Source organism: Pecten maximus, chromosome 2, assembly GCF_902652985.1.
Source record: "Pecten maximus chromosome 2, xPecMax1.1, whole genome shotgun sequence".
Classification (NCBI taxonomy): Eukaryota; Metazoa; Mollusca; class Bivalvia; order Pectinida; family Pectinidae; genus Pecten; species Pecten maximus.
Window position 1 is genome coordinate 52,777,372 of NC_047016.1, and position 15,783 is coordinate 52,793,154.

The window sequence follows — 15,783 nt, forward strand, 5'->3', positions numbered from 1 at the left end:
CGCGAAAATATATTATATAACATTACACTATTTTTCGGAATAAAATGGTCGATTTCCATGTTTTTTGACGTTTCGGAGTCTCAACTTGATTTTTTTCTTTTTCTTTTTTAACATACAAAGTTGATCTCAAATTGAAGTATTAAAGACTTTTTACCCCGGACAGGTAGTTCCACATAACGTCTGTGTTATAAATCTAACCCATTAATAAGGTCAACAAGAAAAGAGTAACATTTATACAGCTGGTTAATCGCACACATATCCTCTTAAAATAAAACAATTAAAAAAATCAGCCGAGCGAAAGAGGTTTTTAAATCCGCGACTAAATTCAAGTCAAAATCGACAGCGCCTATAAAACACTCTAAATTGTACCTGGAACTATCTTCTCTTAGTAAATTGAGGACTTGTTACCTTTTATTCCAGCTAAAACGTCGTATATATTACATACACTGCCGCGGCCGTGTCGAGTTGTACCATTTATAATTTAAAAGCCGCTAAATCCCACGGACGCTTGTAATAAAGCATCGTATGCTTGTAGTTTCTATCAAAAATAGTTGATATTAACTTAATCTATTTACTAAGACAATTATCGGGCTATTTTAATATGCCAATTTATACATTATTATGATATGTTTCTATTTCAAACATGAGGATGAATTACTGCAGGGCGTATATCGCTTCGGGTGTGTTTATTTGAAGGAATTCAGACTAACAATGCTCGGGTTATTCCCCTTTGCGATCAGTGGCGCGCGACTTCGCACCCAGTCAGACGATACAGTTATTCAGGTACGGGTTAGCATTCGGAAGCTACCCGATCGATAATTACCTTAAGTAGTAGCATAACACCTGAAGGGTTCCAAATACCAGACGTAATATTAGCATACAAATAGGGCCTTAGCAACGCCGAGACTAAAGCGGAGATACGGTGTGTAACGGTGCCCTGGACTATTGTGGGTGAGGTTCTCTGATGTTGGAAACATGACCTCCATCCAACTCTTCCCAAATGTCGAACACAACCCCGTAGTGCCAAAGGAATGGGGGTCGGGCAAACTAAAGGAGGACGTCAATGTATATATCCCGGGCCCCCCTACCTGGCAATACAAGTAAGTATTACGACTTCCATTGTTTGGGTATTTAATTCATCGCTTTAAACAATTAAATAGACAAAACTAGACGTGTATCATGAACGGTTGTTTACAAAAATACTTGGGTGTCTTTTTTAATGATCTGTACCTCTCTCATTATAAATTATACCCGTATAACTGAAACATCATACATGTCAACACTCTAATAGTTGTACATGTGACACCTGTATACTACACCTATGGTACATGTATACTATACCTGTGGTACCTGTATACTTTACCCGTATAATATACCTGTATACTTTACCCGTATAATATATCTGTATAATATACCTATATACTATACCTGTATAATATACCTATATACTATAGCTGTATAATATACATATATACAATACCTGTATCATATACCTATATACTATACCTGTATAATATACCTATATACTATACCTGTATAATATACCCATATACTATACCTGTATAATATACCTATATACTATACCTGTATAATATACCTATATACTATACCTGTATACTATACCTATATACTATACCTGTATAATATACCTGTATACTAAAACTGTATACTATACCTGTATACTATACATGTGGTACCTATATACTGTACCTGTATACTATACCTGTATACTGTACCTGTATACTATACCTATATACTATACCTGTATACTATACCTGTATACTATACCTGTATACTATACCTGTGATACCTGTATACTATACCTGTATACTATACCTGTGGTACCTGTATACTATACCTGTATACTGTACCTGTATACTATACCTGTATACTATACCTGTATACTATACCTGTATGCTATACCTGTATACTATACCTGTATACTATACCTGTATACTATACCTGTATACCTGTATACTATACCTGTATACTGTACCTGTATACTATACCTGTATACTATACCTGTACCTGTACTATACCTGTATACTATACCTGTGTTACCTGTATACTGTACCTGTATACTATACCTGTATACTATACCTGTATACTATACCTGTGTTACCTGTGTACTATACCTGTATACTATACCTGTATACTATACCTGTGATACCTGTATACTATACCTGTATACTATACCTGTATACTATACCTGTGTACTATACCTATATACTATACCTGTGTACTATACCTGTATACTATATCTGTATACTGTACCTGTATACTATACCTGTATACTATACCTGTATACTATACCTGTGATACCTGTATACTATACCTGTATACTATACCTGTGATACCTGTATACTATACCTGTATACTATACCTGTGATACCTGTATACTATACCTGTGATACCTGTATATTATATCTGTATACTATACCTGTGTTACCTGTATATTATACCTGTGATACCTGTATACTATACCTGTATACTATACCTGTGATACCTGTATATTATACCTGTGATACCTGTATATCTATATATATAACTTAGCAACACAAGTGACGAAGGAATGACATAGCCCTGACCGGGCCTTCAACTCACGATCTACGACACCCAATCGCCTAGCCAGAAATACCCGCAGCTTATACCACTGTGCAACGTCGGCGTTCTTAAAAAGAACGATTCAATGGCACAGTGATGGTCGGCCCGATACCTTGACATGATCATTGTGGAAGTCGTCTATAAGATGATATGTATACCTGGAACGCAATGTATTTACATACATGGATACGAATTGTACATATATTATATATATTTCTCTCGGTACAACTATGATAGGAAATTCAAATCTATATCTTCGGATCACCAACACAGAGTGTATATGATACATTGTGCTAATAAATAGATATATAACTTAGCAACACAAATGATATATATATATATATTAATTGGATAATTTACCTTTCCAGGGGAGACCCAATTGATCAGTTCTACACCCTCACCAAACTCAAACTCAGCAATGTCAGGAGCAATGATGCTTTGTAAGTATGAAACTAAAATCCTTCTAGACATACATGCCATACCTCTCGGAGTGAGACATAGCCATACCTCCCGGGGTGAGACATAGCCATACCTCCCGGAGTGAGACATAGCCATAACTACCGGGGTGAGACATAGCCTCCCGGGGTGAGACATAGCCATAACTCCCGGGGTGAGACATAGCCATACCTCCCGGGGTGAGACATAGCCATACCTCCTGGGGTGAGACATAGCCATGCCTGCCGGGGTGAGACATAGCCATACCTGCCGGGGTGAGACATAGCCATACCTGCCGGGGTGAGACATAGCCATAACTCCCGGGGTGAGACATAGCCATAACTCCCGGGGTGAGACATAGCCATACCTCCCGGGGTGAGACATAGCCATACCTCCCGGGGTGAGACATAGCCATAACTCCTGGGGTGAGACATAGCCATAACACCCGGGGTGAGACATAGCCATACCTCCCGGGGTGAGACATAGCCATACCTCCCGGGGTGAGACATAGCCATACCTCCCGGGGTGAGACATAGCCATACCTCCCGGGGTGAGACATAGCCATAACTCCCGGGGCGAGACATAGCCATAACTCCTGGGGTGAGACATAGCCATACCTCCCGGGGTGAGACATAGCCATAACACCCGGGGTGAGACATAGCCATACCTCCCGGGGTGAGACATAGCCATACCTCCCGGGGTGAGACATAGCCATAACTCCCGGGGTGAGACATAGCCATAACTCCTGGGTCGAGACATAGCCATAAACTCCCGGGGTGAGACATAGCTATACCTCCCGGGATGAGACATAGCCATACCTCCCGGGGTGAGACATAGCTATACCTCCCGGGATGAGACATAGCCATAAACTCCCGGGGTGAGACATAGCCATACCTCCCGGGGTGAGACATAGCCATACCTCCCGGGGTGAGACATAGCCATAACTACCGGGGTGAGACATAGCCATAACTCCCGGGGTGAGACATAGCCATAACTCCCGGGGCGAGACATAGCCATAACTCCCGGGGTGAGACATAGCCATACCTCCTGGGGTGAGACATAGCCATAAACTCCCGGGGTGAGACATAGCCATACCTCCCGGGGTGAGACATAGCCATACCTCCTGGGGTGAGACATAGCCATAACACCCGGGGTGAGACATAGCCATACCTCCCGGGGTGAGACATAGCCATACCTCCTTGGGTGAGACATAGCCATCAACTCCTGGGGTGAGACATAGCCATACCTCCCGGGGTGAGACATAGCCATAACTCCCGGGGTGAGACATAGCCATACCTCCCGGGGTGAGACATAGCCATACCTCCCGGGGTGAGACATAGCCATACCTCCCGGGGTGAGACATAGCCATAACTCCCGGTGTGAGACATAGCCATACCTCCTGGGGTGAGACATAGCCATAACTCTCGGAGTGAGACATAGCCATACCTCCCGGGGTGAGACATAGCCATACCTCCCGGGGTGAGACATAGCCATACCTCCCGGGGTGAGACATAGCCATACCTCCCGGGGTGAGACATAGCCATACCTCCCGGGGTGAGACATAGCCATAACTCCCGGGGTGAGACATAGCTATACCTCCCGGGGTGAAACATAGCCATACCTCTCGGGGTGAGACATAGCCATACCTCCCGGGGTGAGACATAGCCATACCTCTCGGGGTGAGACATAGCCATAACTCCCGGGGTGAGACATAGCTATACCTCCCGGGGTGAGACATAGCCATACCTCCCGGGGTGAGACATAGCCATAACTACCGGGGTGAGACATAGCCATACCTCCCGGGGTGAGACATAGCCATACCTCCCGGGGTGAGACATAGCCATACCTCCCAGGGTGAGACATAGCCATACCTCTCGGGGTGAGACATAGCCATAACTCCCGGGGTGAGACATAGCCATAACTACCGGGGTGAGACATAGCCATAACTCCCGGGGTGAGACATAGCCATACCTCTCGGGGTGAGACATAGCCATAACTCCCGGGGTGAGACATAGCCATAACTCCCGGGGTGAGACATAGCCATAACTCCCGGGGTGAGACATAGCCATACCTCCCGGGGTGAGACATAGCCATACCTCCCGGGGTGAGACATAGCCATAACTCCCGGGGCGAGACATAGCCATAACTCCCGGGGCGAGACATAGCCATAACTCTCAGGGTGAGACAAAGCCATACCTCCTGGGGCGAGACATAGCCATAACTCCCGGGGTGAGACATAGCCATAACTCCCTGGGTGAGACAAAGCCATACCTCCTGGGGCGAGACATAGCCATAACTCCCGGGGTGAGACATAGCTATACATCCCGGGGTGAGACATAGCCATACCTCCTGGGGTGAGACATAGCCATACCTCCCGGGGCGAGACATAGCCATAGCTACCGGGGTGAGACATAGCCATAACTCCCGGGGTGAGACATAGCCATAACTCCCGGGGTGAGACATAGCCATACCTCCCGGGGTGAGACATAGCCATACCTCCCGGGGTGAGACATAGCCATAACTCCCGGGGCGAGACATAGCCATAACTCCCGGGGCGAGACATAGCCATAACTCTCAGGGTGAGACAAAGCCATACCTCCTGGGGCGAGACATAGCCATAACTCCCGGGGTGAGACATAGCCATAACTCCCTGGGTGAGACAAAGCCATACCTCCTGGGGCGAGACATAGCCATAACTCCCGGGGTGAGACATAGCTATACATCCCGGGGTGAGACATAGCCATACCTCCTGGGGTGAGACATAGCCATACCTCCCGGGGCGAGACATAGCCATAGCTACCGGGGTTCCCGGGTGAGACATAACCATACCTATGATATGTATAATACATTCAAATAATAAATCTTTCTTCCTACTATAATATGTTATTACAATCTTCATTGTAGAAATTACAATGGAACATTCTGATTTCTAATGTGTAAAATAGATAGAGGTCTGTTTTAAAAACTGTACATCTAGAAAGTTTTAGTCAGCATCTCTGAAATTTTGCCTGCCTTATAAAATGACATATGTATTGTAATATGGCCTTTGTTAATGATGTATTGTAATGGCCTTTGTTAATGATGTATTGTAATGGCCTTTGTTAATGATGTATTGTGATGGCCTTTGTTAATGATGTATTGTGATGACCTTTGTTAATGATGTATTGTAATGACCTTTGTTAATGATGTATTGTGATGACCTTTGTTAATGATGTAATGAATTGGCCTTTGTTAATGATGTATTGTGATGACCTTTGTTAATGATGTATTGTAATGGCCTTTGTTAATGATGTATTGTAATGGCCTTTGTCAATGATGTATTGTAATGGCCTTTGTTAATGATGTATTGTAATGACCTTTGTTAATGATGTATTGTAATGACCTTTGTTAATGATGTATTGTAATGACTTTTGTTAATGATGTATTGTAATGACCTTTGTTAATGATGTATTGTAATGACCTTTGTTAATCATTTACACAACTACTGACTATGTACTTATTCAGGTTACCATAATCTAAATTTTGCTGTGCTATTTTCAGACTTTCAAAACCACAAGAGGCTCCAATGGGGTATGTATTTCAATGTTTCCCTAAACTGTAGTAAAAACGATTTTCAAAAGAAAACATTTATGTACAGATTTGATTTTTTTCAATAAGTTGTCAAGACTATAAACTAACTTATTTCACATTTCCAGAGTTTCATAAATGGTTGTGTTTCTTAAGTATCATTAATTCTTCGGTGGCCTTCAAATTATAATTCACATTAACCAATTATTTCTCCTACTTCTCAAACTCTTCTCAAAAGCAGTTAGAAATCAGTGAAAGCTCACCCAGGCAATGACCATTAAGTCGTTTTTTATCATTATATTTTAGTACTTTTTTATAACTACAAACATATTTCTTCCTTTCTAGTTGAAATTATTGCTACATAACATGTAACATTGTGTGTTTTGGTTTTTTTTTAAACAGAGAAATTCTCATCAACAAAGATTTCCCCGCGGAACACCCATACAGTTCACACATGCCTAGATACTCACTCTTCCCAAAGTTTGATTCACCGGAGGACCCAAAAAGGGGAGTGGCAGCCAGGAGAGTCCAACCAATCAATGCAGAGATGCCAGCGACAGCACATGATGTCACAATTCTCCACAAATCAAAAGGTTAAAAGTGACGTTGTTCTCATCCCAGTTAATTGGAGCCCGTATTTTTATTTAGATATTTTGATACTATATTGACCTGCAAAGTGTTTTCATTATGCCAATGGCTTTGGTAGGACAGTAATTTTTACCATAATTGCGATGGTCATTATAGACAAGTTCTTGTGGAAGGTTATGGCCTGAATTTTATAAATCATTTTTTATTATTTATAGGACACGGACACAGACAGGAGGTTGAAACAATTCCGAAGGAGTCGGAGAAGAGGGCACTGGAATGGTCAGGAGAACATGGATTTAATCAGGTATATCAACGTAATTACTCTCCTTATCATGTACTCAACACATCTTCTGCCCCACAACCTCCCTGCAAAGTTCCAAACACCAGCCCTGGATATATTGTCTGTCTCAAATCCCAACACCTGCCTGGACATATTGTCTGTCTCAACATCCCAACACCTGCCCTGGACATATTCTGCCCCTCAACATCCCAACACCTGCCCTGGACATATTCTCCCTCTCAACATCCCAACACCTGCCCTGGACATATTCTCTGTCTCAACATCCATACACCTACCCTGGACATATTCTCTGTCTCAACATCCCAACATCTGCCCTGGACATATTCTTCCTCTCAACATCCCAACACCAGCCCTGGACATATTCTCTGTCTCAACATCCCAACATCTGCCCTGGACATATTCCCCCTCTCAACATCCCAACACCAGCCCTGGACATATTCTCTGTCTCAACATCCCAACACCTGCCCTGGACATATTCTGACCCTCAACATCCCAACACCTGCCCTGGACATATTCTGCCCCTCAACATCCCAACACCTGCCCTGGACATATTCTGCCCCTCAACATCCCAACACCTGCCCTGGACATATTCTGCCCCTCAACATCCCAACACCTGCCCTGGACATATTCTGCCCCTCAACATCCCAACATCTGCCCTGGACATATTCTGACCCTCAACATCCCAACACCTGCCCTGGACATATTCTGCCCCTCAACATCCCAACACCTGCCCTGGACATATTCTGTCCCTCAACATCCCAACACCTGCCCTGGACATATTCTCTGTCTCAACATCCCAACACCTGCCCTGGACATATTCTGACCCTCAACATCCCAACACCAGCCCTGGACATATTCTGCCCCACAACGCCCTAGCATATTTCCCACCACATTCTCCACCCATCCAAATCCAGCCTTAAAGGCCCCACTTTCATGAATGTTATTGAAATCTTTATATTATGGAATTAAATTAAAATTACTTTGAATATATTACTAGTTGTCTAATGTTCATCATCTTTTACACAACATTATCACTAAATGTTAACTATTAATGAAAGAATAGTGGGGTTATCTTCACCAAGACAGTGGACACTTTATTAGCAATGTAGAATGGTGCCCCGGGATAAATATTTTTGAGGAAGCTAACAAAATCAAATGTTAGCTGAATAGAACTAAGGAGTATTTAAGTAAAGAGTTATTTTTTTGTGTTGCAGCTTGTAAAGACACATGGGGGAAGACAACAGTTTTACCCGATTCCTCCCAAGACGGTTGCACCAAATCTCCAGAACCGCTGGACAGATATGAAAGTTTCCGACCGTACAGCTAATGCTTTACGCAACATCGAGCGTAACCAGTGGCACACAACATACGACCTCAACCACACTGGCCTCGGGCCTGCGAACCCTCTCAAGCTCGACAATATTGACGACAAGTATGCCAAGTATGAAGCTACTGGTCTGGAGGACGATACACTGGTCAGTATTTAAGATGAAAGATTTCCACAAGGGGTCGAGGGACCTTGGCCACATATTTTCCACTGAGTATTGTTGTTCTATATGGCCCGTCGACAATTTGAATAATTTAGGGCCAAATTTTTCATTGTCATTACTCTAACATTGATATTCAAATTTCATATTTAAATAGTCAATTAAAGCTACCATCAGCTATGATGTGACATTTGTGATGACAGTACAGTGAATAAATTTGAAATGAACTAAATATGGAAAGTTTGTTAAATGCTTGTATGGCCTGATGAAGGAAAAATTGAAAATTGTGCCAATTTGTCATACATGTCATTTACTTAATTTGCTTCTTTGTATCACCAATGTGATTCAGAATGATATTATATTAATTTAAAAGCACTTTTTCAGTTAAAAATGTTAATCCAGGTGTTGCTATATTTGCAGTACCCGAGATCAATAAACACGATTGACCCTCCACGACCTATCGAAGGGCGCATTTCAAAGATGTTGATCCCGAAACCTCCAAACCAGAAACCTGACAAATGTGGGGACCAGAATACCGGTTATGTAAGGTAAGTAAAACTACAGGGAATGTAGTCCTACCATTATAGCCACACAGGTTCTATAGAGTTAGTCATGCATATCATTATAAGTAAGAACGGATATCTTGCAGGAAGTTTATTTTAGGATAAAAATCCATGCTTAGCCCGAGTTCCCTACACCAGACATGGTGTCGGAGCCAGTGGAAACTCGAGCTAATCAATGCTGTGTGGTACAAATTGGAAATCTGAATTTAATTTTTTACCAACATGTTCTGAATTTTGTCAAATTTTGTGTTTAGCTACTGTTTCATAAATAAGGGAATATTTCTCAAAGTCCTCTGTTTAAATGTATATATGATTGACAGGATGATGACCCATCATGAGAAGGAAGAGGACCGTCTGTGGAATGGTAAGGAGTATGTGAATCTACCCAACACCAGTAAAGCTGCCTCAAAGCAACACAAGACCCTACGCTGGAAGGAACTCAACGACGAGGCACACCCACAGGTGAATATTGACAAACTGAATGAGACAACTGATGGAGAATTCCCGGATGACATTCCTTACGTCCCGACTGTAGGCGTACCCTGAGAGGACAGAGGAGGATTATCTCACCACCACCAAGGTCAGAAAGGACAAAGATATCCAGGAGATGGAGGCACAAAACCGCTTCAAGGTAGGTCGTCAATAAAATTTACCGTATTTGACCTAATAAGGGCGCCCCTACCTTTTTTCCACAAGAAAAAATATTTGACTGAGTGTCAAAATAGTGTTCAAATTAAAGTAATAACCCATTTTATGTGTTCAATTTGGTTCACCAAATTAAGTCACTGGAACAGAATTTTTCGCCACATTTTGTCTCATTCATTGATACAGATGTCAGTACAAAGTGTGCCCGAAACTAATGCTAAACTAAACACACATACAAATTACTTATCAATAACTACCATATTTATTTGTAGTGTGGTCATCAATCAAATTCAACTGCTTCAAGGTAGCTGCATTGTTGACAAAATTTAACCACTTCAAAGTGGTCATCAATCAAATTCAACTGCTTTGAAGTTGAATGGAGCTAAATTAACTGCTCTACCTATAAACGGGCATTACCTAGAATTTTATCTGTTGCAGGTTTTGGAGGCCCAGACGCCCGGACATGAGCTGACGGCCCTCAATTGTAAGTACCAGCACTTAACAGACAAAGAAATGCCGAGTACTTTCTACAGCCACGAGGGAAAGTACAATGAGGAACGAGCTGGAATGTATCGTACCAGTTACCACCCAGAACGTCTCAGTAACAGCCTGAGTGGGCAGGAGCGAAGTCCACCGGAAATCATGAATACGATGCATTCTCACGTGGATGCTTTGAATTTACCAACCAAGTTAAACAGGGATATGAAAGATGCTCTGAGGTATAGTCGAACCTTGAACTCCAGCATGCCTAACCTAGCTGGAGATATGCGTGATGCCTACGAGGTATTGACCCCATTACATCATGTCAAGGAAGCACAGAAGATGATGCTACAGCCGACAGAGGATACCGCGCGAGTTCCTGTCCTGGAGAAGGAGATGATTCTCAAGGAAAGTGTAACTGGTAACAGCTACAACACTCACAAGTTTTTACAGGAGAACCAGCTTCCCAAGTTTGCTCGCCAGGAACCACTGAATGTTATGTCCACTGAAAATCAAAACTTAGCCAATGTTCGTCTGATTTCTGGACTAAAGCCACAGAAAAGTGTGTCATTTTCAGACAGCGTCACTGTGGCGAGCGGTGACGAGAATGGAAACGTGCGTATTATCAGTGCTCCATCAAGAATGCAGAGAGGAGCTGAGAAAGAAAACATTCCCCCGGGGAATATCTGTACCACACAATATACCAGTACCCAGGCACTGTACAATCCATTTAACGAACAGGAGGTACCTCCACAACAGGAACCCTCCATCTTTGAGCTTCAGATGAAAGCGTTGGCCGAGGAAAGAGAGATGGAAAGACAGCTGGAAAAGAAAGAAACACCCACAATGTCTGTCCGTCAACCAAGACGTCGTGCAGCAACTTCGTTAGATACAGAATACCATGATGAATACAGGAGTTTGTCGTCAAACATCGCCCCGACAAATTTACGACATTCCATGCAGTTCAGCACAGCCTACCAGAACCAGTTTCCAAATTACCACGACCTCACATATAAACAAGACCCACGGTTCATGTGGGAGCCAGGTTTCGGCTCGCCAAGACCCCAGACCGACCTTGTTAAAATGCAGGATCGTTTCAGCAAGTCTTCTGTTCGAAAGAAGTTCCACAGCTGTTTCTCTGAGAGTAATCCAGATCTACGAGAAAATATAATCAGTGGGAAAAAGCATACATTTTTTGGTATGAATGCCCAGAACCTACATGGTTGAACAGTCAGTTGACTTAAATTCATAGAGTAGATAATTATTGACCTTCCATATCATCTGCTTGTGTCATTACTTACAAAGGATACTTTGGTATGAATTACAGCTTATAATATGCCGACATTTAAGTTTAAGACTTTTCAAACAAAGGTTGAGAAGGGTCAGGAGTATACACAATAGTAGACTTATATTCAGTTTTTGTATCATCTAAAAAAACAACAAACAAACTTGGTAATGATCTAACTATCTTGCATTACTTGACATCTGAATTTAAGTGAAACTCTAAACAACAAAATGGACACTTCTTTGACTTGTTGAAGAGATGAATAAAATGACCTGTGTTGTGGTCCAGCGATACCGTTATTAACAAGATGACCGGTCATGATTTGATCTGTCAATTTGTTAAATGAATGAACTGGTATGTTATTTCTGTATTTCTTTGTATAGATGTGATTTGTTGATATATACATATATATAATCATTGTAATATATATTGTAAAAATATGTGTACATCAGTGTCACAAAAATATTGATCCAATTATACTTTTTCTTTTGTACAATTATTGCTCTTTGATCGAACTTTGGTTCAGTAAATGAAACTTTTCCTGTTATAAAGATATAAAATGAAATATCTGAATAGTGATGGAAATTCAGTAAGTATAATGTTAACTTCAATGTCATTTTATAATTATAGATTACTTATTGAAATTCATCAGTATTTTTTTCTTGCCCTAGTATTTCAGTATTTAACTGTTGTTAATTACCATGACCTCAATCCTAATGTTTGAAGAATAGCATTTTATTTGGCCAGATAAGTCTATATGTATCAATGTGCATCAATGACAAAAAAAAGAATTATATCGAAAAACCTGTCTACAAATTTAGGCCACTTACAGGGGCAGAAGATAGTGGTCCTTATAGCCAGGTCGACTTTACATAGAGGTTCTGTACTAGGATTTATGTGAACAGGTGGTCTATATAGACAGGTTTCTGTTATATAGAGGTGACCCTTCAGGGTAGCTTGGACTGTATTTAACTAATTACTACACCAAATAACTACAACCGTCTGATACAGGAAACTATTTGTCTCTGCTATTTTAGAGGGGACATGAAAATACTAACCCTTTGATTAAATGACTTGCATTTAAAATACACTTAGTCATGTTGGTTTAATGAAAGGTGCTAATTCCTAGTTGAAATGTTATAATACCAGTAGCTTAGATATATTTATTCCAATTTCATATATCAGCCGCTTTCTTAGTCTAATTCAATTTTAAATAAAATGTACATTTCTGTCTAGATGATAAATGGCAGATTTTAACAGTAAAATGTTATGATTTTAAATATTTGAGAGAAAACATAAACTGTTTTAATTAATACATAATGTATTGGTACCAGCTGTACATGTTGAACTGGAGGATTTATAAATGGCCTAGTCAGATCATTCTGCTACACGTATAGACACAACATATTTACACTTGGCTGATCTGCAAATTTATTCTTCTGTCACAAGTACAAAAACACAACCGTCACATGTTACTGATCTGTTGATTTATCTAGTATTATCCAAGTTTATCAAATTTTCAAATAATAAAAAGAAAACAAAATCAAAACTGATTTTATAGATATAATCAAAATTATACCAAAATTATTACATTATCATTTTTACAGACGAGGATTCAGTTAGGGAGAAGGTGTACCTAATATAAGGATTTGTCTCAAAATCATTTCAGTTCAAACTAGATGCTGCTTTTTCAAAATACTTTTTTTTAACTTTATTTTTCTAGATTTATTTGTGATACTTGGTCTTGTTCTGGTCAGAGTGACAACACTGGTTTGATTTTAATCTATTGTCCAGTCTTTGTTGTTGTCCTCTTATTTTTTATACGATTCAAATACATTTCTTGAGTTTGTTTGTTTTATTTATAAGAACACATATATTTGGTATACCATATACATGTATTAAAAAGAAATCTTGTTAAATATTATAGATATTTATTATGATGCATGATCATGTTCATTAAAGAGCTTTGGTCAATCATAGTCATGTTGATGCTTTGCTTATGGACCAGTCTTTATCGATCATCATGTTATGTAGATAGATCTTGGTCATTATGATGTTTGCATTGATGAATCTTGGTCATGGTAATGCTTGAATAGATAAATTATTTCTATTGAAATGATCTTGATGAATTTATATTCAGGAATCATGGTCACATAAATGTTTGTTTTATGATCATATTCCTGGTAATGTTTGTTTCCTTGTGTCCAGTTGATCACCGAACTGTGCTCATTATATATATACCAGTATCAGTATTATACCGTGGCGTTTCATCACTCCTGTTTATCATTATAGTGTTTGAATGCTTTTCTCACCAAGTAAACTCCTACATATATATTGTAAATTTAAAAAATATCACTCTGAATGTCCACAGATAATTGTTTTAATGCATTGACCTTCAGTAACAGGTCTTATTCAAATATTCAGGTTCAAAGGTCGAGCTGCAAGGAATTTGATGGAGAACTGAATCTGTAATAGGCAATCTTATTCTAGATCTGATAGACATTTTACAGAAGTGAATCTCGATAGAACATTGGTTCCCATCAGTTGTATATTTGTGTTTAAAGAAAATATTTTTTTTTACAAAATCAAACCATTTGATAACCCAACAATGTACAACATGTATGGAAAGAGATAATTACATCGAATTAGATTGCTACGATGTTAAACTGTGGATGAAATAACATATCTGTGATATTAGATATATCTGTGATATTGCCGTTATACCCAGCACAAGTTTATGGATTTGTCTGGAGGTAGGAAGTTTGTGAGGAATTTATCATATTTATAGTTGGTCTATATTAATTGTTTAATATGTATATTTTTATAGTTGGCTACTGTTAATTGTTATCTAATTAAATCGGCACACTTCTGAGAGAATTTGACACAAAATGGATTTCAATATGATCACATAAACATTGTCAGTGTTGTTTTATCTTTACAAGGTTTAGAGGTTCTTGTGAATGACCCTCAGTATAAATATCATGTGCTACATTGTCAGATTGACCGCACTGACCAGTGATACAGATAGGTCAATTTCACTGTCCAGTCAAACCTCAGTGGGTATAGAGAGACCTACTCGAGTTCGTTCAGATTAAGAGGTTTTGTAATCCATGCCTGTTTATAACATTAGATATATCTGTGATTATCATTAACTATAAAATGTTTGAGCTGCTGAAACTACTTTAATAATTTAACCTTTACTAAGCTGTATGACTATGTGTTACCTTACAAATTATCATAAATGGCAGAGTTATCTCCCTTTAATGATTTTTGGTTCAGAATGATTTTTTTCAGAGAAAAATCTATCATCCATAAAGACCAGTCTGTTAACATAAGGATTTTTCGAGTTTTCATAAATAAGAACTTTCTTGTAAAAAAAAATGAGAAAAGAATTAAGATCAAGGTAAAGCTAAAAACTTATGCTTTAAATCGTGAAATGTTTGAAAGCTTAATACATTGTATGTATTTTAATTCTATATTTCCACAGTTCTACATCACCAGAATGAAGGAAATCAAATACAAGACTTTTTAATATCTTATAATTGGATGTGTACGTGATTCTGTTTTCTTTAGAGACAAGAACACAAACCCTGATAACCATTTTCTATGCAGACCGAGATTCAATAGCCAGTGAGTTATAGACTGCAGGCTGTTTCAGTATTATGTGTTGGTTGTGATACTGTATCTAATATATTACCTTGTGATTGAGTTGCACATTCCTTTATGCAATAAACTTTGCTCAAGAAATTTTTGTTGTTTACTTTTTATTTGGACTCTTGGAAGTATTATCCGGAGATTAAAACCGCCATCTATATCCTCCGGACATAA

At 39.8% G+C, this 15,783-nt stretch overlaps 1 protein-coding gene across 1 annotated transcript; it reads left to right on the forward strand.

The window, feature by feature from the left end:
• Positions 1–895: 895 nt before the first annotated feature.
• LOC117322468 (uncharacterized protein C7orf31-like) lies at positions 896–15,702 on the forward strand. Its single transcript, XM_033877400.1, is given in 10 exon segments — positions 896–1,100; positions 2,973–3,044; positions 6,580–6,609; positions 7,009–7,199; positions 7,410–7,498; positions 8,710–8,970; positions 9,403–9,530; positions 9,866–10,085; positions 10,087–10,176; positions 10,629–15,702. Coding segments are annotated over 10 exon segments (2,475 nt in total). The 5' UTR covers positions 896–975; the 3' UTR covers positions 11,898–15,702.
• The last annotated feature ends 81 nt before the right edge of the window (positions 15,703–15,783 follow it).